This window comes from Homarus americanus, unplaced genomic scaffold (assembly GCF_018991925.1).
Source record: "Homarus americanus isolate GMGI-L3 unplaced genomic scaffold, GMGI_Hamer_2.0 scaffold30108, whole genome shotgun sequence".
In the NCBI taxonomy this organism is placed as follows: Eukaryota; Metazoa; Arthropoda; class Malacostraca; order Decapoda; family Nephropidae; genus Homarus; species Homarus americanus.
Window position 1 is genome coordinate 12,474,366 of NW_024748109.1, and position 23,080 is coordinate 12,497,445.

A 23,080-nucleotide genomic window follows, 5' to 3' on the forward strand; every position below is an offset into this window, starting at 1 on the left:
AGTTATCGACAACCAGACTTATGTCTGATATTCCGGACAATGTTCAGATAAGCAGGGTTATGTCCAGACCCCCATAGATTTGCTTTTGGGGGGAATGGAGTCTGCCCCAATTTGTCCGATTTAATGAGGTTCTACTGTGCTGTATTTGCAAGGTCCCAGTCCCTCTTCATGGGTAAACTGATGACTATGTCATTAAGTATGTGATTTTGATACCTAAAATATAAAGGTAAGACTGTGGCCAATAATTGGCCATAATATATTATATGGAGCATTTTTGGGCCAAAAACATGAAGCCAACTATAAAGGCTACTGACCAGTTCAATGAGGTGACTGGGACTTTCGAGGAGAATTGGATATGCTGTCCAGTTGTAACCATATGACACTAGGCTGTGAAGCACCTGCATATTAGCACTGCAAGTGAGGACTCTTAGCTCCACATACAGTACCTCCATTTTTAGGAACTACGGGTGAGTTAGGAGACATTTATGATATACAGTGGTCCCTCGGTTAACGAACACAATCCGTTCCAGCAGGTTGTTCGTTAACCGAAAAATTCGTTAACCGAAACCATTGTTTCAATGGGTTTTGGGTAATTGGTTCCAGCTCACCGAAAATTGCCTAAATTCAACAAAAAAGGTAGAAAAGTACACTTACATTGAGGTGTGTATGTAGAAGGCTCCTGGATGATGATGATGATGATGATGATGGGAATTAGAATGGGGGTGGAGGAGAAGGAAGAAGAGAAGGCATTGGGGTGGAAAAGAAGTCACCCCATGGCACCATTTCACCCTTAAAATTTTAGTTCTCTTGGTGTATTTCAAGATTATTTTCTTTAAATCAACACTGCACTGCATTATATATTGTCAATATGTAAAATATATATCAAAATGACCAATAATTTGCTTGGAAACAGAAAAAAAGCGTTTAGTTGAAGAGAGTCTCAAGCAAGATGTTACCTCCACTGAAAACAGGGAGAGACTAACGCCTGTCTGGTGTGTTAACAGGCTGGATGGCACGCCAGAAACTAGTTTCTTTACCTTCAATTATGTTCAATAATTGTTAAAATGACTAAAAAATAATATTAAACTTTTAAAATTATTGAATAGTACAGTATAAACTTCTTGATATTTACTAAAATAGTAAGGAATTTAAGCCCTAGAACCGATTAATGTATTGGCGGACTAATACTAAAGCTGGTTGACCGGCTAGTGCAAGCGAAAACATGTTGAGGTCGGTTCGTAAGAAATTCGTTAACCGAATTTTTGTTCGTTAACTGAATTTAAGAATCTTATGGGAAGCAGTTCGTTAACCGAAATTTCGTTAACCGAGGCGTTCGTTAACCGAGGGACCACTGTATTGTACTGTATAGTATTAATCACACACCCGGGCTCCTAGGAACCCAGGAGTGCCAAACCCATTGCATGAGATATAAATTAATGTCTAAAATAAATTATTCAGTTTTTTAACAAATTATATCTACATAAGCTTTAGTATAAGTATTAGCAGAATATACAGTATACTGTAACCTGGTGACTTATGCTGAACTCCTTTTATATGACGATGCTGTTGAGTACCTAAGAACATTTCCCCGTCAGTCTTACAGCTTACAGCTTTTCAAACAAAATAAAAAACAAATAATTGTATCAACTACAATCTCAGAATTATTAGAATAAAATGAAGTAAAAAGCTAAGCCTTAAACTTACCATTCCAGTGACCATGGTATTGAAGAAAATTATGAGGAATACTGGATGCGTTAATAAACCAAAATTTAACATCGCTGAAAGCCTTGGAAGCTTGATTCCACAAATGACATGAGGTTTAAGAGTTTGACTACTAATAACATTTGGTATCTTGATATTAAACTCTTGGCTTCTTTCTCTTTCTGCTTGAAATCTGTCTTTGACTTTTTCATTCTTTACTGATAAGGCACTGGTAAACTGGTAGATAATATCACAATTAAAGTAAAAAATGCTTTCACTAGTGGTTGCTTTTATGAAAGACTCGACACTTTTTGAACTTATAAAGCTTACAGGTCTATTTCTTGTATCATTTTCTCTGTTTAAAAACTCAATTCGCTCATTTCCAATCTGTTGGTCATAAGTTTCAAAACAATCCTCATCTTCACTCTCTTCTGGAATCTGGGGAAGAATTTCCATACTTCTCTCTATGCTCACTGTGCGAGGCCGCTCCAGGTATTCATTTGTCTGTAATGTATCAGTTAATGGGTTTTTCCATGGTCTTTCGTTACATAAATTTAAAGAATCTGATAATCCCTTTTTCATGCTGTCACTACATAGAGTCAAATCTTGGCTACCACACAAGTCCTCTTGATCACTATCATCACTTTCTTCTTTATCTGATGTTAAATGTTTAACAACACTGTCATCTTCATGTGAATTTAAATCTTTCTGATCATCCACCTTCCCAGCAACAACTAGTTTGTTGCCAAGGGTATAACTATAACTTTTTCTCTGACTTTGCCCACCATTCTGTTCTATCGTCAATGATTCCAAAGCAGCTACTCTTTTAGGTTTCATATGCCACTCAATTGGTTGGAATAAAAAAGCACCAATCAGAGCATGAAAGAGTAATCCAGACCATATCATAAAGGTGCCCTGGACTGCATAGTGTTCTACAAGGAAACATATGAGAAGTGGCATGATCATGAACCCTACAGATACGCCCAGTAAGGAGAGCCCATTTGCTGTAACTTTCTTGTGGTGGAAGAATTTCTGGCTGTTGAGGAAGCACTGGGGCATAACCAGCCCATTGCCAAAACCTGAGAAAACAGAATAAAATGTTACTCCAAAATGATATAGTTGACTTGAAAAATTATTAATGGAATCCATTTCTATCTAGTACATAAGGACTTCTTTAAGTTTACAAAATCATAACCTAATCAATCTCATCAGGCATTCAGAGGAGTCAAAATAACTAATGATATACAGTATACAGCTGACCCTTGCCTTATGCTATGGTGGCGTTCTGCGACAACACAGCATAAAAGGAAAGCGCATATAGTGAATGCTACAAAAGTTGTTGAAAAATCATTACAATACTCTAAATGTAGGTTAGAAATAGATAATATAATATGAAGCTATAAAATAAGACTTATGAAGAGCATGGGTATTTGTATAGAAAGTGAAAGCATGCGGAGTGGCAGACTCACCACTCCAGCCGTGTCCCATGACGTTGCATACAGCATAATAGACACAGACACACACACACACACTCTGCCATGTTTCACAACCATTTCTGGAGCATTAATGCTATAAAAGTTGCAGAAAAAACATTAAAATAGTCCAATGTGGTGGCTTAGAAATAAAGATAATATGATATAAAACCATAAAATAAGAACAAATAAAGAACATGGGTGGGTAGAAAGTGAACAGCCTGATAACTGCAGAGCCCTCCCTCCTTCTGCCTCCAACCCTCCCTCAATGTGACATCACATACAAACACATCATTTATATAGAAGTTTGGTGTTAATACAGTAAACCAAAAATACAGTGTGGCATAGTGTATGTGGCCAGTTGTCTAATTTCTCTTTGTTAGGCTCACATACATTCGTGCATGTGGGAGATTTCTCACTAAGGATGGAGGTGAGAAAGGAAACTCACAATGGTGTTATATATATATATATATATATATATATATATATATATATATATATATATATATATATATATATATATATATATATATATATATATATATATATATATATATATATATATATATATATATTATGTGCAAGTGAATCACTGTAGTTGCGCGTGATCCAGGTATATGCTGATAACCACAAGGAAAGAAGAAAACACGAAGTTCCCAAGCGCTTTCGTGTAATTCACATCTTCAGGGGTGAGTACAAACTAAGGAGAAGTACAAAACAAGGTGTATATATACAGAGGAGGGTGAGATCAGGTCCACAATGGTCAGGTATTAGGTAATGACCCTACTAATCTTTAAAAAGCACCACAACGGTCGGTAGTCAGGTCAGAGGGTAAGGTGACCCAACCTTCTCACCTGGTCACAAATCTTCTTAATTACAAAATTGTCCAGTTTGTACATGCCATTACTCAAATTCATGTTGACTGCTTCGGTATGTTTAATGAGACTAGATTCTAGAATATTCCTACTGTCAATTGAATTACAAGGTAATATTGAGGAGGCATTATCCCAGTCAATGCAATGCTTATTATCCCTCAGATGAACAAACAGACCATTGGATTCCTGGCCTGTCCTAACACTATATTTATGTTGTTTAAGTCTAGTTACAAGATCTTTACCTGTTTGGTTTAGATATGTAGATGATGTATTATGTCTCTGGCCAAGTAATGCGGACCTAAAAGCTTTCCTGTCACAACTTAATAACTTAGCCCCCTCGATCAAATTCACTGTGGAATTAGAGCATGACTGTAAATTGCCATTCCTAGACTGTCTGTACACAGAATAGGTAACACTTTTAAGTTCAGTATTTATAGAAAACCTACTAATGTGTGTTCATACATTCATTATTATTCTGCCCACCATAATAGAGTCAAACAGTCAGTATTTTCAACAATGTTTTTACGTTCTTTGAGAATTTGCAGCCCGGAATTCATTGATGAGGAATATAAATATATCTATAATATTGGCTCAAACCTTAAATACCCTAGATCTTTCATAGACAAATGCCTGAACATAACTAAGAAATTTTTTATAGAACTGATCCCAAGCCCACCCATGACCATAAGAAAATCTTAGTACAGTGGGGTATGCTATAACGAACGTAATTGGTTCCAGAACCTCGTTCGTAATAGCATTCGTTCGTTATAGGATTAATCCGTTCCAGGCCCCCAAATACAACCACTTAACACTGAAAAAATTCTGTGGAAAATGTAAAAAATACGGTACTTTATCTGACCTTAGTGTTATTCAGCATGCAGGTACCCCTAAACACTGGCACATCACTATCACTTCCACTGGGAGTCTTGGCTTTAAGGTCCTCAAACAATTGTCTGGCCTTCTCACAAATTATAGGTTCACTAATGTTACCACCTGCCATTTCTTTCTCCTTTATCCACACTAAGAGTAAATTTTCCATCTCTTCAATCACATTACACCTTGCTTTGCTAAGTCTAAAGATTCCCTTAGCCACTTGCACAGTTTTTAACTCTTCTTTATTCTTCAAAATCGTACATATAGTCGATTTAGCCATCCCATATTCATCACTAAGTTTCGCAATGCTTCTTCCATTCTCACGTTTCTTTATAATTTCTTTCTTAGTTTCAAGGGTTATTAGCTTTCTCACTTGCTTTGGACGACTCATTCTTACAATTGTATACTTGTATAACAAAATAGTTATACAAATAACGCGAATTTCCACATCAAAAGACAAAATTTCAACAATAACAGTGGTGCACTGGCTACACAATGAGACAAAGATGGCGCCTGACGCTCTTGTTGTGGGTTGCGGTACAACAATATTCATGCGGCAGGCGAAATAGTCCTGTATTCATCCGCGTTCGTTGTAGGAGTTGCGTTCGTTATAGCATTCTCAATTTTATAGGTAAAACCGTTCGTTATAGGAATATTCGTAGTAGGATCCGTTCGTTATAGCATTCCCCACTGTACTGTATTACCATTTCAGAAAAATTTCTCTCAAATTCCTTTACAACTAAAAACCTGGAACGTCAATGTGGCATTTAAAAACTCATGCACTGTTAAACAAATGTTAATCAAGAACTCCCCCAACAACACAATTGGTTGCATTTATAAAGTTCCTTGCAAGGAATGTAATATGTTTTACTTAGGGCAGACAGGTAAAGATCTTGTAACTAGACTTAAACAACATAAATATAGTGTTAGGACAGGCCAGGAATCCAATGCTCTGTTTGTTCATCTGAGGGATAATAAGCATTGCATTGACTGGGATAATGCCTCCTCAATATTACCTTGTAATTCAATTGACAGTAGGAATATTATAGAATCTAGTCTCATTAAACATACTGGAGCAGTCTAACATGAATTTGAGTAATGGCATGTACAAACTGGACAATTTTGTAATTAAGAAGATTTGTAACCAGGTGAGAAGGTTGGGTCACCTTACCCTCTGACCTGACTACCGACCGCTGTGGTGCTTTTTAAAGATTAGTAGGGTCATTACCTAATACCTGACCATTGTGGACCTGATCTCACCCTCCTCTGTATATATACACCTTGTTTTGTACTTCTCCTTAGTCTGTTCTCACCCCTAAATTACACGAAAGCACTTGGGAACTTCGTGTTTTCTTCTTTCCTTGTGGTTATGAGCATATATATATATTATATGTGCAATGCCTGTAGTGCTAGGGAGTTGCTGTGTGGTGAGGAGGTCTTGTCCGTTTGAGAGCGTTGAGTAGAATGACTTTCACGGTTGTTGTTGTGTTGTTGAGATTGTCGGACCGTAGTCCGACATGGGCCTTTGCCTGTAGGCGGGGGCCCGTTTGGTGGTATAGGCTGGAGCTCTTGCAGCAGCCAGACCGGATTTGGGATTGAGGATGGAGGTTGTCCTACCTGCAGATATGAAAGGATAGTGCAGGTTTGCAAGTGTGAGCGGACCCTCGGACAGTGAACGCTTACCATTAACCCCCATTCTTGGACGTGGTCAATTTCGGAGTGGCGCGCCCCCCGAACTGGGGACCGCACTTGCTGGGGGAGGATACCTCCTAAGCTATCTGGTGGTGGGTATCGTGTGATGACCCGGAGAAGGTGGCGAATGTGGTTTGTTTGGGCATTTCAGGTTAGAATGCCCGCTGGTGTTGTGTGTTCTTCTTGGAAGCTTCGAATTCTGTTTCGGAGACCTTGTGTGACTTCGCAGTCGAGGAGATAGTGTTCCAGTGGGTTGGCCGCAGGCTCCTGACAGTAGGTGCATTCCCAGACGACATTTCCGATCGTCTGCCAGGTGCACTTGTACCCTAGTCGTAGTCGATGAGAGCTAACTTAGGTTTATCTTGGTGTTTTCTTGTCCGCAAAGGGTGGGTCCCCTTTTGTAGACAGTAGGTACCATTTGCGTCAAGGAAGCTCTTTTGGATGTGGAGATTGGTAGTCTTTCTGAGGTGGTTCTTGATCTGTTGCAAGCTTGCTGAAACTTGAATGTGTACACTTCTAAAACGTGTGGCTGCCTTGATCTCCATTAGCCGGAACAATTAGTGCAGAGCACTTCTGGGAATGAGAGAGATTACCAGGAAACGAGATGACTCTCTGAATGCCAGAAAAAAATCCCTCATTCCGGGAAATTTCCTGAATTTTCCAGGTAACAGAAAAAAATTCTCGGAATTTCAGAAAATGCACCCAATTTTTTTCATCCCTGAAATCCGGAAAAAACTCCCCCACCTCCAGATTTTTCTGGAATTTTACGGAAAATGTGCCCCTCAGAAAATCGCTCCCAAAGTCAGAATATTCCGTAAAATTCCGGCTGTGGGAATGATTTTCCGAGAAAATTTCAATTCCGGGTTTGAGGGATTCTGGCTAACGGAGATATTACTCTCTTTCTCTCTCTCTCTCTCTGTGTGTGTGTGTGTGTGTGTGTGTGTGAGTGTGTGTGTGTGTGTGTGTGTGTGTGTGTGTGTGTGTGTGTGTGTGTGTGCAGCCACACACAGGGTGGTGAAATGTGTCTAGAGTGGCAGCATTATGTTAGTGTTAAGGTGCATGCACTGCTTGCTCCCTCTTGGTTTCAGCTGCTGCCGCTGGTTAGCCCTAGTGGTGAACAAGGAAGCAACTTGCATAAGTATTCCCCTGCCAGTAGACAGGCTTCTCACCATCAAGATTCTTGCTGTGCCGCCTTGTGGCAATACACGGTAACAAGGTGCCTCGTGGGCCCAAGCTAGATCAGCAGGGGATCTCGGAGTAGCAGTGGGCCCCAGAAGGATGGCGCATAAGCCCACTGGGATGTGGATACGTCCTGGCGCCTACCAACCACCGCCCCGCTGCCTTACGGAATAACCTTGGCAGGTATAAGGCTACGGGAGTAAACCTCGAACGAAAAATCTTCGGTGGAGCCCCACATTAGGCAAACATGCTTACAGAACTCCAACAAGACCCCAAAGGCGGTGTAGGCGGAAGAGGTGACCACCACGGAAACCCAACTACTACACCGGCGGACAAAGGCCATGCCAGAGGGACAGGCTACTATGGTGAAACCCAACAAACTCGGCTATCGGCAGTCCATTGCGACTCTCCCTCTCCCCAGTCGTTGCAACACTTGCACCACTGGATCAGGAAAAGGGAGAGCCAAGATGTGTGGTTGCAGCCTGCGCTACTACCTCACGGGCAGCCAACATCAAGTTCATCATACCTCTCATCATCATCAAAACACCTATATCCCCAAAAGTCCTATGGCGATGGACGAGTGGCGATAGGGACAGACAAAGATGACTGCCGGGAGTCTCTAGTTACAACTCTGCACATGGGTGGCACAGATAAGATGGTCGTTTATGCACTGGGATCTAGGCAGCAGAGCAATCCGGTCCTGTCTGTGCGACTGAGCAGCCCTTTCGGGGAGCCACTCTGCTCACCCCACATGGAGAGGGGGCTAGAAAAGGTGCCCTTAACATAGCCTGCCTAAAAATCCAACCTTTACTGGGCAAACGCACCCAGTAAGGTCATCCTTATGCGGTCGAAAACACAACCAAAAACAAACCATACAACCACTTATGGTCGCTGCATGGAATGTCAGGACCCTACCGGATACTAGCACAAATGCACTTCCTAAAGAAGAACTGCCATTGTGGCAAAAGAGCTGGTTAGGTATAACACGACATAGCAACCATCAGTGTGTCCCGGCTCCCAGATGAGGATCAACTCGCAGAACAGGGGTCTGGCAACACCTTCTTCTGGAAGGGTATGCCTGATATTGAGAGAAACCACATTAATGGAGTTGGCTTTGCCATCCGCCAACGCATCTTACACAGCTAACTGAAATGCCTATTGGGATCAACAAGCGCTTCATGATGCTTCGAGTCCCACTGACTCACTCAAGTCATGCCTTCTTCATCAGTGCATACGCCCCAACACTGGATGCAGAGGATGACATCAAGGAGGCCTTTTATGCTGACCTCGACAGAGTGCTAACATCTGTCCCCAGAAAAGACAAGGTTGTGGTCCTTGGCGACTTCAATGCCAGAGTTGGCAGAGATGCTAACATTTGGCAGGGAACCATAGGGAGAAATGGACTATGCAAGTGTAATCCCAACGACCTACTCCTCCTCAGCAAGTGTGCTACACACAACCTAACTATCACCAATACCTTGTTTAGGCAGGCAGACATGTTCAAGGGTTTATGGCAAAACCCACCATCCAAACACTGGCAAATCATTGACTACATCATTGTCAGAGAAAAAGATTGCCGAGATGTCCTCTTCACCCACGCTATGCGTGGCTCAGACCACCGTGACACTGATCATCGACTTGTCAGATCCAAGCTCTCACTTCAAGTCACTCCAAAATGGCGAAGGCAGCAAGCCTCCAGAAGAGGTTTTAATACTAAGAGTCTGGAGGATCCAGTGGTAGCACATGCTTTCAGAAAGCAGCTCAAACATGGGCTTATAAATTACCCAACAGCAAACAACGTGAATCCCAGTGCAGAATGGGATACTCTTAATACTGTACTGTAATGACAAAAACCTGCAGAGAGACCCTCGGCCAGAACAAAAGAATACACCAGGACTGGTTTGACGAAAATGAATCGGCAATCAAAGTAGTCATCGATGACAAACGTGCTGCTTTTATTGACTGGCAGTACAACCCTCAGTCACAGACCAAAGCTGATACCTTCTGCAAGAAGAAAGCAACAGTCCAGCGGGAGCTTCGCTTAAAAAAAAAAGCATGTGAAGCACAAAAACTTGCAGATCAGCACAAGATGTGCGAATTTTTCAGTTCTACTAAAACATTTGATGGGCCAATCACTCGTGGCACAGCCCCCCTCCACTCATCTGACGGTACCCTCATAATTAAAGACAATGAAGGCCTCCTTCAGCGCTGGAAAGAGCACTACTATTCATTGCTGAACCGAAATACCGATGTGGATGTCCTGGCTCCCCAGCAAGTCCGTCAGCGTCCAGAGCTGACCCACCTCAGCTATCCTCCATCCCTAGATGAGGTAGCTACTGCCATCAAACAGATAAAAAATAATAAAGCCTCAGAGCCTGATGGAATCCCACCCGTGGTGTATAAAGCAGGAGGACCTCTGCTTACCAGCCATCTCCACTCTCTCCTGGAGAATATATGGGAAAAGGAGGAAATCCCCCAATCTCTTAAAGATGCCTCTGTTGTCAATATTTATAAGAACAAGGGAGACCTGTCAGACTGTGGCAACTACCGTGGGATCTTGCTGCTCTCTGTACTGTAGCTGGCAAGATTATCGCCCAACTCCTCCAAAACAGACTTCTTCCTGTGGCGGAAACCTTCCTCCCAGAATCTCAATGTGATTTTAGACCATCATATGACACCACTGACATGATCTTTGCTGCCTGCCAGATACAGGAAAAGTGCAGAGAACAGCGTCGTAACTTGTACATGGCTTTCATCGACCTAACCAAGGCCTTCGACCTGGTCAACAGGGAAGCCCTCTGGTACACCCTCTGCCATTTTGGACGCCCACCATAATTCATCGCCATTGTGAGGCAACTCCACGATGGCATGAACGGCAGTGTCCTGCTCAACAGCACCCAGTCAGAGTTTTTTCCCGTCCAAACAGGGGTTAAACAAGGATGTGTACTGGCACCAACTCTCTTTTCCATCTTCTTGGCTGCCTTACTTATTCGTGCCAGTGCCAATTTAGCCAGCGGGGTGAACATCGAGTACCAGGTGAAGGGGGACTTTTCAAAATAAGATGACTCCAGGCAAGATCAAAGGTGTCGGCAGCTTCCATTACTGAACTTCAGTATGTAGACGACCTCACCCTTGCTGCTCACACTGAACACGACCTACAGGAGATCCTGAACACCTACGCAAATGCGTATGCACACTTCGGCCTTGAGGTGAATGTACGTAAGACTCAGATTCTCTTTCAACCTGCCCCTGGGTCAGACACACCTCCACCATCCATCCAGCTTAACGGTACTACCCTCTCTAATGTTGCCCACTTTCGGTATCTCGGCTCCCACCTATCCTCCACCGCAGACATCGATGAAGAGATTCAGTATCGGATCAGATGTGCATCCATAGCCCTTGGCGGACTCCAAAATCTTGTCTTCAGCTGTAGGGAGCTGAAATTATCTACAAAGCTGCACGTATATCAAGCAGTGGTCCTCCCCACCCTGCTATATGGCAGTGAGACATGGGTAACATACAGGAGGCACCTCAAGGCACTTGAAAATTTTCACCAACGTAGTCTACGTTCCATCCTCCGAGTTCGCTGGGCAGACAAGAGAACAAATGCCAGTATTCTTGCTGACACCAACTGTAGGAGCATCTAGGCAACCATTATCCAAGAACAACTACGTTGGACTGGCCATGTTACCTGCATGAACGACAGTAGACTGCCGAAGCAGCTACTCTACGGTCACCTTACAAATAGTAAACGTAACGTCGGCGGGCAATTGAAAAGGTATAAGGATACTCTTAAGACAAACCTGAAAAAGTGCCAAATCGACCCCCCTCACTTGGGAGTCGATTACTCCACATCGTAACGCCTGGAGGAACACCGCACGAGAAGGTGTCGCTGCTTTCGAGTTAGCCCAACTGCAAACCGAGGTAGACAAGCGCCAACGCCGGAAAGACTCTGCCACCGCCCCTCCCGTAGTAGATGGAGCCCTCCACATGTGCAACGAATGTGAACCACGCTGCAGGTCCCATATCGGTCTCTTTAGTCACCTCAAAACTCACCAACCTAGGTGACATCCGTAATAACTCATCTCATTGTATTATAGCTGGATGATCGTCATACTCGATTCCGAGTGACAGCAATGTGTGTGTGTGTGTGTGTGTGTGTGTGTGTGTGTGTGTGTGTGTGTGTGTGTGTGTGTGTGTGTGTGTGTGTGTGTGTGTGTGTGTGCGTGTAAATTTCTGACAAAAATGCTATAGAGCAAGCCAGGAAGGAACTTGTTTATGCAGTACAGAACTACTTTTTGTACAATATGTGTTACTGTATTTTTTATGTATTCTGTATGATATTTAATGTTTATTTAAGTCTTTATTGCCAAACTATACTTCATATACCCCAAAAATCGAGTACAGTGGGGTCTCATTTGGAGTGGGTACAGTATTTTGTCGGTTTAATGAACTAATTTGAGCTACCCCTGTTCGTTAAATCGAAATTTACGCTAAATCGAGCTCTCGGTCAACTAAGTATATACTAGAGGATCTTAGCCTTCGTCTTTATTCAAGACATCCTCAGAGGCAACTGAATTTACAGAGATAGAATGCCATGTCACCCTTTCTTGGATGGGGGATTAGTAGGTCTCATGACCTGAAATGTCTTGAATAAAGACAAAGCTAAATTATTTGGGGTGGGGAGACCTGACCTGACTTGATGCAATGCACATTACAGACCTTCTGATGGAATGTCATGTCACCTTTTCTTGGGTGGGAGATTAGTGGGTCTCATGCCCTGAAGATGTCTTGAATAAATGAGAAACCTAAAGTATTTTTAGGGAGATTGTGATAAGTATAAGCATAAATGAGCAAAGTTGTATCCCTTCAACATTAAGTTACATAACATTTTAAAATATGGAGTGAAAAAGCAGAAAGGTGTGGGGTAATAAGAAAGATGCGTGTTGTCTGTTGTCTTAATTCCCGTGTGTGTGTGTGTGTGTGTGTGTGTGTGTGTGTGTGTCGGGAACACACCTCAACATCAGAGACAAACATCCTCAACACCAACAACACACACCCTCCAACACCACTATACACACCCTCCAACACCATTACACACACCCTCCAACATTTATATTATATATTCTCGTATGATCAGCCTCTTCTGGTGTATGTTTTATCATTGATAATATAAAATATTAAATACTACTATAGAAAAAATACAATGTATACTCTGCAATTTGCATACAAATTAAGTGATAAGTTAAATAATAAGGTAAAAATAAGTATTGTACTGTATATGAAGGGTCCTGGTATGAATAAGCTCTAACTATTACAGTAACATATCTTTACTACTAAATAAATAAAAACAAATAATATTTTGTCAAGTTACAGTTAGAATGACAGAGGCAGGTTTGGGGGTGAGCAGTCAGTTTCTCCCCCTAAGGGTCTCCATCCCTCCTCCACCACCAATCTCTATGTACAGAACTAAACAAGGAATTTATTTGAAATACGTTGTAACATTGTGCCATGAAATCCTGACCAGTGGGATTATGTATACAGACCTTTTCCTGTGAAAAAGCCATAATTTTGAGAAACATATTATAGGGGGCAGGGAAAAAACACTTTTATTTGAGGTGCAGGCTGCACTATTCAGGCATCGTTTGTATGGCTGTAACAAACACCTGTGCAAAATTTCATGCCATTTCATGCATACTTACCCTGCCGCATCGCGAACGACTTTTTGTCAACTTTTAGTGTATACCAAAAATTAGGTGTCATTTAATGTTTTCCAGGATAATGATAAATTTTACATGGGTGACATCGATTTAATTCACATGTTATTTTACAGGTACACCGTATGGAAAGTCATTACAAGTTCATATTGAAATTCTTTTTTGTGCGGAACCTTGGCATCATTTTCCTAGACAATAATCTTAGCCTAATATATCCATCTCTCGATTCGTGTCCCGTCACTTCAGTGCAAGCTTCAGTCATCACTTTTATGCCTCTCTCGACCGCCTGAGTGCTGTTTGGCCACTTGAGCACCACTAATGGTGTCTCAAGAATGTCATTAACCTGTAGATTTGACAGAGAAGCAATGTAAGGAGGCTCAGTCTTGAGTTCATTCCTCCAGTAAATCATGGAATGATAGTTTTTTGCTTGCCACTTTAGTTTCGGAGTCACCACCTTTCTCATGTTGACTACAGGAGGCACATCCTCATTCCCATCTCCATCTTTACCCTCCTCATCAGTATAGTTTAACAAATTCTCGTCAACAGCAGCATCAGAATCTTTCCTCCTCTTCAGATCTGCCAGTGCATTCTTCCTTTTGCTGATTCTCCTCTCTAATTTTTCTTATCATTGAGACAGCTTTTTCTCTAACAGTCATGTCCTCATCTGCACACATACCAAGAAGAAGTTGATCTGTGTGGGCGAAGTATGCATTTCTCTGGACAGCCTTCTTCACTATCGTCTCCTCCTCACTATTCAGGTGTTTCATATATAGCAGGGACTGGAATACGTTCCTTGAGCCGTGTGTTACGTAAGGGTGTATCTTGATGTAAAACCACATTGGAGCACTGAACTTTATTATTGTAATGACAATTCTTTTCAACTCATGGCTGGGTCTTGATGTTGCTACATACAGCCTGAGGATTCTACTCCATAAGGTGTTCCACCTTGACACACAGGGAGGACCTGGCTCAATAGCAGCCAAGTCATCTTCAACAACACCTGTGATAACTCCTTTACAAATCCTATACAGGTATTTCTGATCCCAGGACAGATCTTTCTCCACTTCATCATTAAACACAGGGAAATCAGGGAAACTGACTGGCTGGAAGGCGACAACTGGAAGCTCAGACAAAGACTCCTTGATCTGCTTTCCAATGGGACCACGCCAATGCTCAGGACCACTTGGTTTACCATCATAGTGATAAAAAACTGCGCGGAAAGGCAGCTCATTTCCGTGAAGCTGACATATGAAATAATGGAGCGGGTGACCAAGTAACATTTCAAGATGATGAATGACTCCATTTTCTGATCCTACATTTACATTGGTTCCATCACAACCAACACACACAATGGGCTGCTGGGTTAGATTTTTCTCCACCAGAAACTCGTGAATAGTTTTGGCAATCTGCTTTCCGTGTCCAGTCTTGGGAGTCACATGTGTGAGATATTCATTGCCAGGCTCAACCATGATGACATAATGATCTTTCACCATCATCCTCGAACTCCATTTCTCGGTCTTCTCATTCTTTATCATCACACGAGTGGCGGTCTTCTTACCATCAAAATAGAGTGACGTCAAATTATCTAAACTAGCCATCTCAATTTCTTGCCTCTTAAATCGGTATTTTTGTCTCGCATCCCGCAGCTTATGTGGTCCAATAACCTGACTCTTGTCATCCTTTGTGATAATGCCATAGTCAGTTAAGGTGGCAGTAGCAATGGCAGCTCCAGCATAATCACTAATCAAGTATCGGTCACAAGCGGCAGCCAGTGTAGGGAGTCTTGTCCGGTTCTGTGAACTGGTGTCTGTCAGAGCCCTTGGATCAGGGACAAAATCAGCATCAGTATTGACGAGAGGAATATCTCCTGAATCATCTGAATTATCCTCAACATAAGGAATATCTCCAGCTACCAGATATCTATGTTTTTGCTCAAGCTGTCTCCTAACTCTGTCCGCATCATGCTTCTCTCTTGCCGTCACTCTGTCCCTACATTACAGTACAGTAACACAACATTGAGAAATGAAATGAGAAAAGGCTGATAATCAATATAGACATAGCACCATACTCATCTGCAACAAGACAACTTAAATGAAATAAGAGATATGAAAAAAAAGTTGATAAACACTGAACAGAACATTGCACCGCCACAGCAGCTGTTTGGCTAGTACTGTAGGTAAATAAAAAAATTTCAGTAGAAAATGCGGCAGACTAAACCTCGACATATCAGCTTCAAATTTGGCATGGAGTCTTAGATATGTATAAGGAACAATGCCTGAAGAGTGCAGCTTTGAGCAAAATTTCACTGCCCCCTAACATATTACTCAAATGTACTAAACTTTTTATCTCTTGTGCAAACCATGAGATGTTTATACTCAAATCAACTGGTAAGCAAGAATTCCAGCAATGCAAGTTAAATTCTGCTAAGTCATGCCCGTGAAATTTTATATGAGCGAAACTTTAAGTAAATAACCACCTTCATCCCATTAATCGTTATCACTCACTACCATCTGCCTCCCCTGCTGGCTGAGGGGCAGTGAGCCAGAAGCCAGGTGTGTAGGATTGTAAAAGACAGGGAGTTTAAGGTTTTTGTTTATAAAATTTCACTGGCTTAGAAGACAATGACTTCCATTGCTGGAATTCTTGCATGATGGCAATTGATTTGAGTATAAACATCCCATAGTTTGCACTAGACATAAAAATTTTTTTATTAACTTAATACATTTGAGTACAGGTTGTGATAATTTATGCGTTGTGGTTGCAGTTGCGAAGCTTCGTGACATCACTAGCGTTTAATGCATCTCCATATGCCCTGGTTTACTCACTGATCATTGAAAGTAGCCCAGTCAAGTCATCATGTATCAATTAATTTTAAAATATAAATTACAAAGTAAACTCTTATAAGACAATAGTTTAGTAATGCTGTTAATGTGTTTGCTGTGTAAGTGGTTTAGAACATAAGAAAATAAGGAGTCTGCAATAGGCCGGTTGGCCTGTGCATGGCAGCTCCTGTCGAGAGTTACTACCACTCTCTATCATCCATGAACCTATCTAGCCTCCTTTTAAAACTTTCCAGCATTCCAGCACTTACTACAAAGTTGCTAAGCTTGTTCCACTCGTCCACCACCCTATTTGTGAACCGGTTCCTTCCTATTTCCCTCCTAAACCAAAACTTATCTAACTTAAATCCGTTGCTACGAGTCCTATCCTGCTCGGATATTATAAGAACTTTATCTATACAGTGGGGTATGCTATAACGAACGGATCCTACTACGAATATTCCTATAACGAACGGTTTTACCTATAAAATTGAGAATGCTATAACGAACGAAACTCCTACAATGAACATTATTTAAAAAAAAAAAAATTTTTTTTTTTTTTTTTTTACTAATTTATTGTTTTTTTATTACAAGTATTAATGATATTCTTTATTTCAGGGGTTTAGATGCATATTTATGCACTTTTTTGCAATTTTTACAATTTTATATTATATTTTTCAGTGTTAAGTGGTTGTATTTGGGGGCCTGGAACGGATTAATCCTATAACGAACGAATGCTATAACGAACAAGGTTCTAGAACCAATTAGATTTGTTATAGCATACCCCAGTGTATATCCTTTATTGATTCCTTTCACCCACTTAAATACTTCTATCATATCTCCCCGCACTCTTCGTCTTTCTAGGGAATACAGGTTTAGTTTCTTTAACCTATCTTGATATGGAAGATTTCTAAGTTCTGGAATCAGTTTCGTCATTCTTCGCTGCACCGACTCCAGTGAATTGATATCCATTCTATAATAAGGGCACCAGAACTGAACAGCATAATCGAGGTGAGGCCTGACTAGTGCAAGATATAGTTGCAACAAGACCTCTGCACTCTTATTACTTACACTTCTAGATATAAAACCTAATACTCTGTTTGCCTTATTTCGAAGATTAACGCACTGTTTTCTAGGCCATAGGTCTGGGCATAGAAGTACCCCTAAGTCTCTTTCACAAGTCGACTTTTCTAGGTTGATGTTGTCAAGGCTGTATACATTGACAGTATTTGTTCTTCCAATATTAAGTACGCTGCACTTGCTGGTGTTGAATTTTATTTACCATTTTCTGACCACTCCTGCAGTTTATTTAAATCCTCTTGAAGTGCATTTTGATCCTGCCCTGAATTAATCTGTTGCCCTATTTTGGTTTCATCCGTAAACTTGCTTATGTCACTGCTGATCCCAGTATCTAGATCGTTTATGTAGATTATGAACAAGAGTGGGCCCAGTACTGACCCCTGGGGAACCCCACTAGTTATGCAGCCCCACTCAGATTTAACACCATCTACGCTGACCCTCTGTGTTCTATCGTTGAGCCATGATTTTATCCAATTTAAAACTTTCCCCTCGATACCATGAGCCTTAACTTTTCTCAGAAGCCTCTGATGCGGTACTCTGTCAAACGCTTTGTAAAGTCTAAGTAAATAACATTGTAATTTTTGTCATTATCTACTACCTCGAAGACTTTCCTAAAAAACGTCAGCAGAATTGTTAGACAAGATTTTCCCTTTGTAAACTCATGTTGAGAGTCGTAGATTAATTTGTTTTTCTACAAATGCGATCGGATGCTATTTGCTATAATTTATTCAAGAAATTTCCCCACGACTGACGTCAAACTAATCGGCAGGTAATGTGACAATGATGCTCTGTCTCCATTTTTGAATATGGGTACTACATTTGCCTGTTTCCACAAGTCTGGCACAACTCCCGTGTTTATTCATTTTGTAAATAAATTTACGAGGGGTCCGCTAATCTATTCCTTACACTTTTTCAGAACTCGAGGAAAAATTTCATCCGGCCCTGGGGATTTTGCCTTCTTTAATTTATTTATCTTCTTAAGAACATCCTCTTTTCTGATAGTGATATTCTTTAATTTCTCTTCATCATTTCCCCTAAATATCAGTTCCACCTCTGGAATTTCCTAGTGAATTTCTACTGCGAAAACTGTTAAGAAGTAGCTGTTTAATACTTTGCTTATTTTCTCAAGATCATCGATCACTTCCCCTCTCTCTGACTTTAAAGGTCCCACTTTGTCCTTGACCTTTGTCCTATATACCTAGAAAAATCCCTTGGGATTCTCTTGCTATCCTGATTTCGTAGTCCCTCTTTGCCTCCCTTACATTTTTCTTAACATTCCTAGATAGTTCATTATACTTATTTCTGAGCTGCTCTTCCCCTCCCTTTAATTTCTTATAAATTCCTTTCTTTATACTTATTTGACCAAATTTTTCTGTAAGCTATATTTTGTTCATGTACTTTACGTAGTATACTTGTGAATATATTATAGTCATGATAAATTGTTGTGGCGCCTGTGTCCTCACCTATTCCTACCAGGGACTGACCTGACTGTTCCCAGGTGATCTCACCTAGGTACCTTCTTAACTCCTCATAATCCGCCGATCGAAAGTTTACGACTGTGACCATATTGTCATTGTTTTTCGTTTCCCAATTTAGGGTGAGCCTGATTTCTCTGTGATCAATGTTCCCTCTTTCTTCCCCTTTTGTGATATCTCTGATAATATTTTCTTTATCTGTTAATACTAGGTCTAATATATTGTCACCTCTAGTAGGTTCTGTAATTAGTTGTTTTAAAAACTTGTCCTGTATTGCGTCTAGGAAGTCTTCAGATTCATAGTCACCTACAATGTTGTCCCAGACAATATTTCTGAAGTTGAAATCCCCCATAATGCACAGGTTGTTGTATTTTACTGCCCTACTCATTTCCTGCCATATGGGCTGAGCTGCTTCTTTCCCAAGACTTGGGGGCCTGTAAATCACTCCCATAATTAGTTTTTCTCTTCCTTCCGCAATTTCTACCCATACAGACTCGGTTCCTATTTCACCCTTTATTGAATAATTAATACAAGATTTTAATATATCCCTGACCAAGAGTGCGACCCCGCCCTCCTTTCCTACCCTCCCTGTCCTTGTGAAAAAGGTTGTACCCTTCTTGCTCTCCAGATTCATTCAAGTTTCGGTGATAGCTATGACGTCTACATTCTCGGTACATACAACCGCTCTCAGTAAGTATATTTTATTTCTAACGCTCCTACTGTTTGTACAGTATACATTTACACCTATCCTTCCCTGGTTCTGTTTTACCCCTTGTCCTGAGTAACCAATTTTACTCCCCGGGACCTGCTTGTGTTTTGACTCCCACTTACCCCGACCTCTCCCTACTGGCGAACCCCCCCACCCCCCCCACCCCCTTTGGAGTGACAATTTCACGCTCCAGGGATGCAGACAACGTCTTTACCCCAGCGCGATACAAATGTACTCCGTCACGACTGTACAGGTAGTCGTTGCCATAGAATGGTTGCCAGTTATCAATGAACACCCAACCATTGCTTGCACAATGTTTTTCCAAATCAGCAATTTATAGCAATTGCCCTGGACAGCCAATCACCACCAACTCCTCTTCTAGGCAAGACATCACATACTATGGGGATCCCTCCCCTATCTCTAACCTTCCCCAGCGCCTCCCTATACCTCTTGAAAAGTTCCTCACTGCTAACTTTTCCTATGTCGTTACCTCCTACACTAAGACGCGCTACTGGCTTGGTATCCTCCCATACAAAACCCTATCTATCCTCTCAGCTACATGCCCTATCCCAGCCCCAGGAAAACACACCCTCGTCCTACGTTTCCTATCTCTTGCACAAAAAGTCCTATCTTAGAACCTCACCTGGATGTCCCCAACTACCACGACCTTACCACTGGGCAGGGTTTGAACAACTGCCCTTTTCTCTCCTGGCACCACACTGTCCTGCCTCTTCTCTTCCTCGCCAGTTTCTTCCAACACTTGGTAGGGGTTATTGCACTCCACACCCAGGTCAGCTTTCGTGAGTCTGACCCTAGTCCCCTTGGAAACAACCACTCTCCATGCCTGCTCCTCCTTCGCAGGTGTCCTGCTATGCAGGACACTTACCTGAAGGAGCTCAGTCCTGAGGGCTTTGTTCTACTCCTTTAAAGTGTCTATCTCTCTCCTCAACCTCACTCTTCCCACCCACGCACTAACCATGTGAGGATGCGGCTAAACATGGTGCAATCTTTCATAACACCGGGAACCTTTGTCCCCAGGTCTGATGCAGAAAGGTTTGGAGTAATTTTCTTGCTAATTTCTCATATTTTCCGGTCATTGCTTTATATAATTATTTATCATTTTTATACAGTTAGTACATCCACTGTAGGCTGAGGTAGGTTTTATCGTATGAGGTGTCTCCATAGGGGTGAGCGTATTAACGGAATTAATCTTGATTTAGCGAACTACAGTAGTTCACTAAATTGAGCGAAAAATAACGAAAAAATGCCTTCCGCTAAATCGATAGTTCGTTATATCGGATTCCCTTAAATCCAGAGTATACCGTATATCGTACTGGTATGTGTCCGCTCATCGGAAATCCATGCAAGTGATACGCTTTAACATGTGTTAAAATCACTATATTGTACAATAGACTCGCCAGACCTTTACTCTAGAACGATTTTTGGTAACCAACTTTACATTCCAAAAAATTACTCAAAAGTCTCATAAATTGCATCTACATTGTATTAAATACATTTTATAAAAAGCCCAGGAAGTTAATTATGCGATACTCTACCTTCTCCACCGAATAGTGGAGGTGTGGGAAACTCTGGGAGACAATGGGGATCCGAGGCAGGGGGGTGAGGGCTAGTCGGATTCGAAGCCTTCAAAATCAACTGCAGACACTTGTAAATCGACTTCAGGTTCATCACCAATCTCCAGAATGGCAGGGTCATCGTCAATGGATGCTCCTTGAATTGTTGAGGCACAAAATAAGTGGTGATAAGAGCTTGGTGGCGGCGTTTAAACCACTGGTAACGTTACCTGTTGGGTCCCACTGTCGGCTCTAGTACCGCCACACCACCAACACTGATTTAGCTTTTCATTTTATTTTGTAGTCAAATTATATATCGTATTTTGTTCTATTATTTAATACTATATGTTATATTATTTATGATGAAACATACACCTTAATAAGCTAATCATATGATCATACAAAAATCTAATAATGAAAAAATAAAAACACGGTGAATGAGGCAACAGCCAGGCGCATACAGTACACTTGGTTACAAGGAGAAAGGACAAGTGACCCTGGGGTGACCACTTGTGGGGGGGTGACCATAACTACCCTCCCTCCCCTTTCTACACCCTGCCCCTATCACTCTCTACTCCTGCACAGATGCTGCAGGTGGCTGTCTTGTGACAGTATTTCGCCACATGATTGACCCGGAAGCAGTTGTAGCACACCACAGGGGGAGGAGTCCACCGACTGATGTTACTAGGGGTACCGTACGTGCTGCCAAGGAAGCGGTACTCCTCAGGAGGTGGTTCCTTCCTTTTCCAAACAATGATGATCCTACTAAGTTGTGCACCATCCTTATAAAGTCTTCTTGCTCTGTGGATGCCTGGAAGTGACAGAGTGCCACTGGGGGGAATACCCTTGGGGAAGTGGGTGACAAGGTATTCCTTCATTTTTTGGGTCGGACATCTCGCTTAATAAGCTGTATTGAGCCGACCTTTCCATCAATGAAGCATTGGATAGCATCCGTCTCCTCTAGGCCTACATAGACAAAATGAGGGGCACTACCTGGCATGACAACATTCAGCATAGTCGTGCAATATGCCTTATTCACGGCGCTCAACCACTTAATCTTCATCAAATTGGTTGTGTTCTCGGGGAAGGCAAGGCGCATGTAGTTCGCCCGGGGAGCAATGGGAGGGATGCACCTATTGGCTCTTCTCTGCTTCCTTCCCAGGGTCCTCATTTTGCATTTCTACTGACGGGTCTTAAACTTCTGAAAGCCAGCTCCTGTGTCACCATGACTGTCCTCCTCATCTCCTTTGTTTCCCTCATCAGCAAAGCGCCACCCGGAGTCGACTCCTGTCATGGTTAGATTTAAATGGAATACAGGTCTTATACACTAGGGCAGAGAGGTGATATGTAGGCCAGTGGTGTCCTTGAGTAACACTAATAGGAGTTACACCCAATATTCACCAACTCACTTATCAAATTCCTGTTCCCACCAGCCCAGTATAACCACCATAGTCACGTGAGACACCACATGAAGTCATTAACACGTGTGGTAAGCGCCAAACATCACCGGACCGAGAGGAGGGAGGGAGGGTAAGGCTGGGAGCCACATGGCCGGGCCCAGGAGTAGGCTTCGCAGGCACCAAGGTACTCTGGGTGCCAGAAGCTGTATGATTACTACACTACACCCACAAATACCACTTTACACATGGTCATAGCTCACTGATATTGATGTGAAGTCACTAAGTATGACACCCTGTTTCACAATGCGCAAAATAATGTATAAATTAGTTTGGTTATCCTTAGTGTGTGGCACACAGGTGGTTGAAAGGTGGCTGGGAATGCATAGCAAGAGGAGCTGCCCCACCAAGGAAGCTGCGTCTTGGGAGAAGAGAGAGCAGGCCCCCCCACCTGGGAGGCAGTGTCCCAGGTGCAGGAAGGAGGGTGTGGCGGCCTGGCACCCCAGTTGTCCTGGGA

General features: G+C 42.0%; 1 protein-coding gene across 1 annotated transcript in view; it reads right to left on the reverse strand.

The window, feature by feature from the left end:
- The window catches only part of LOC121880135, a 134,464-nt gene that overhangs the window by 15,755 nt on the left and 95,629 nt on the right, over positions 1 to 23,080 (reverse strand). Inside the window, exon 5 of the mRNA XM_042387196.1 lies at positions 1,705 to 2,780. Within this exon, the coding sequence (XP_042243130.1) occupies positions 1,705 to 2,780 (1,076 nt within the window). The remainder of the gene's footprint in view (positions 1 to 1,704; positions 2,781 to 23,080) is intronic.